The sequence below is a fragment of the Hemiscyllium ocellatum genome, chromosome 16 (assembly GCF_020745735.1).
Source record: "Hemiscyllium ocellatum isolate sHemOce1 chromosome 16, sHemOce1.pat.X.cur, whole genome shotgun sequence".
NCBI lineage: Eukaryota > Metazoa > Chordata > Chondrichthyes > Orectolobiformes > Hemiscylliidae > Hemiscyllium > Hemiscyllium ocellatum.
In genome coordinates this window covers 3,541,755-3,543,970 of record NC_083416.1, presented here as the reverse complement: position 1 = coordinate 3,543,970, position 2,216 = coordinate 3,541,755, and the positions used below count along the sequence as shown (strand labels likewise).

The 2,216-nt window shown below is 43.9% G+C and overlaps 1 protein-coding gene across 1 annotated transcript; it reads right to left on the bottom strand.

Moving 5' to 3' along the window:
* Positions 1-373: 373 nt before the first annotated feature.
* Positions 374-1,501, bottom strand: LOC132823523 (actin, clone 302-like). Its single transcript, XM_060837466.1, has one exon. It carries the CDS (start codon positions 1,499-1,501, stop codon positions 374-376), a length of 1,128 nt encoding a protein of 375 aa, XP_060693449.1.
* Positions 1,502-2,216: the final 715 nt, after the last annotated feature.

The window sequence follows — 2,216 nt, the reverse complement described above, 5'->3', positions numbered from 1 at the left end:
TAAGAGGGTAGTCTCCAGCAAAGGGGGAAGAAAGGATTACATGCAAAATTGTAGACTCTGGAAGCACTGTAATTATTAATGACCTGACAATGAAGAAAATACAAGCTCATTTTAAAAGTCAGTGACTCAAATCAATTACAGATAGTTCTTAGGCTCAGTTTTCTTTGGTGGACTATGCAGGACTGTTCCCTTTTGTACAATGAAAGCGTGTCAAGATATATAATCAAAAACCAGAATTACCCGCAAGAAATATTAATTCCAAATCTTTCGTGATTTGACCAGCACTCAAGACATCGTGATTTATGAACTAGTATTTGATCGCGTACATTTTAAAAATTTGATTTCAACAGTCACACTTCGAGACAAACAGCTTTTAAAGACACCTCTTGTTCACCACAGATGGCCCAAAGTCATTATAATCACTGAGAGTCACCCACATATGTTTAAAGGATGCCAAACTTGTTAAAATTGAAGCGCCCATCCAAACAGAATAGTTCCTTTCCGGTGGGGCGATGATCTTCACTTGGACTCCACTCGGCGTGTGCAGCTTGATTTCTTTGAGTAAACGATCCTCAATGCCTGAAAAGAGAGTTGAACCACCAGACAGCAGCATGTTACTGTGGAATTCTTTATGCAACCGTTGTTCACATCTTGCGATGCTGCTTAATATCAGCTTGTGGATTCCACTTTCCTTCACTCCAACACTGTCTGGGGCAAAAAGCAATTCCGGTGCGCCAAACAGCTCATTTTTGACCACAATCTGAGTCCCATCTGGCATCTGATACTCATGTTGGAGTTCATCGGCCGGCTTCTTGCTCTCTTGCTTAGGGTCAAGAGAGATGTAGCAGAGTTTTTCCTTGATTTCCTGGATGAGTTCTGTCTCCATTTTCTCAGCGGAAGAATGCCTGTTCTCCAACATGAGCCTCCAAAGGTTTTCGGTGATGTCGCTCCCGGCGAGGTTCAGCCTTTGTACGGCGTCCGGAAGGTAGTAGCCTTCGTAGATGGGCACAGCATCCGTTATTCCATAGCCACTATCTAGCACTATACCTCGGGTACGGCCGGATGTGTAAAGGGCCAATGTGGCTGGAATGGCAATGAACATTGCTGGCACGGAGAAGCCTTCGAACATTATCTCAGCCATCTTTTCTCTGTTAGAGAAAGGAGTCAGCGGGGCAGCAGTCAACAAAATTGGCCTCTCTTTGGACTTCACACGCAGTTCGAAACCATATATATATCTCCAGATCATCTCCATCTCCTCCCAAGAGGTCACTATGCCACGCTCAATTGGATGCTTCAAAGCCAAGACATCTCTTCTGCTTTGTGCTGCCTTACCAACGTAATAGTCTTTGAGATTGGCATTGCGTGATCCCTTTGTCAACTTAGAACAGCCCACAACCGATGGTATAACTGATGTGGGGATGCTGTCACCCACTATCCCAGACTTGCAGAGTCCAGATCCATTGTCAATGATCACCGCAGGATTCAACATCATTTTGATCATGTTGGCCGACGATATGTAAACACGTTGAGAGAAGGTGCTTGTTGGTCTTGAGTTTCTATAAACTCTGGGGGGTGGGGGGTGGGGGGGGTGTGTGGTTATCAATTAATATTTGCTTCCTTTGCACAGGCAACCACAGTCAGTGCCGTCCCTGCTGTGCAGAGGCTGGCAAGGTTAAACAGCTCAAATTATTACACCAATGATGATGCCACAATGGGAAGCCTGGTGATCAGGGAAATGAGCCACTTATCTGGCACCCAGCCCAGTCATGAGCTGTGCTACAGCAGCAAGATTTTGGATAGACCGACATAACAAACAGATAGCACACCAAAAGGATGGTACAACTGGCAGAACTTCAATTTATGAGTACAGCAATGTTGATTTTACCTCAAAACATCAATCATATTTAAGGTGTGGAGTTGCCAGTGTTGGACTGGGGTGGACAAGGTCAGAAGTCACATGACACCAGGATATAGCCTACAGCTTTATTTGAAATCACAAGCTTTCGTCGGTGAAGTGCTTATTCACTAGAGTTACTGGAAAGTTCACCTGATGAAGGAACTGCGCTCTGAAAGCTTGTGATTTCAAATAAACCTGGTGTTACCTGACCTCTGACCTAGTAATATCTAAAATCAGTAACAAGAGGTTGCTATATTCACATTTTTCAATGTGTTAAATTATATACTGTGATGAAAGCCAATGTTGCATGATATGATTC

Coding starts and splice junctions, on each gene's coding strand:
- LOC132823523 (XM_060837466.1), bottom strand. CDS start 1,501: ATGATCAAAATGATGTTGAATCCTGCGGTGATCATTGACAATGGATCT.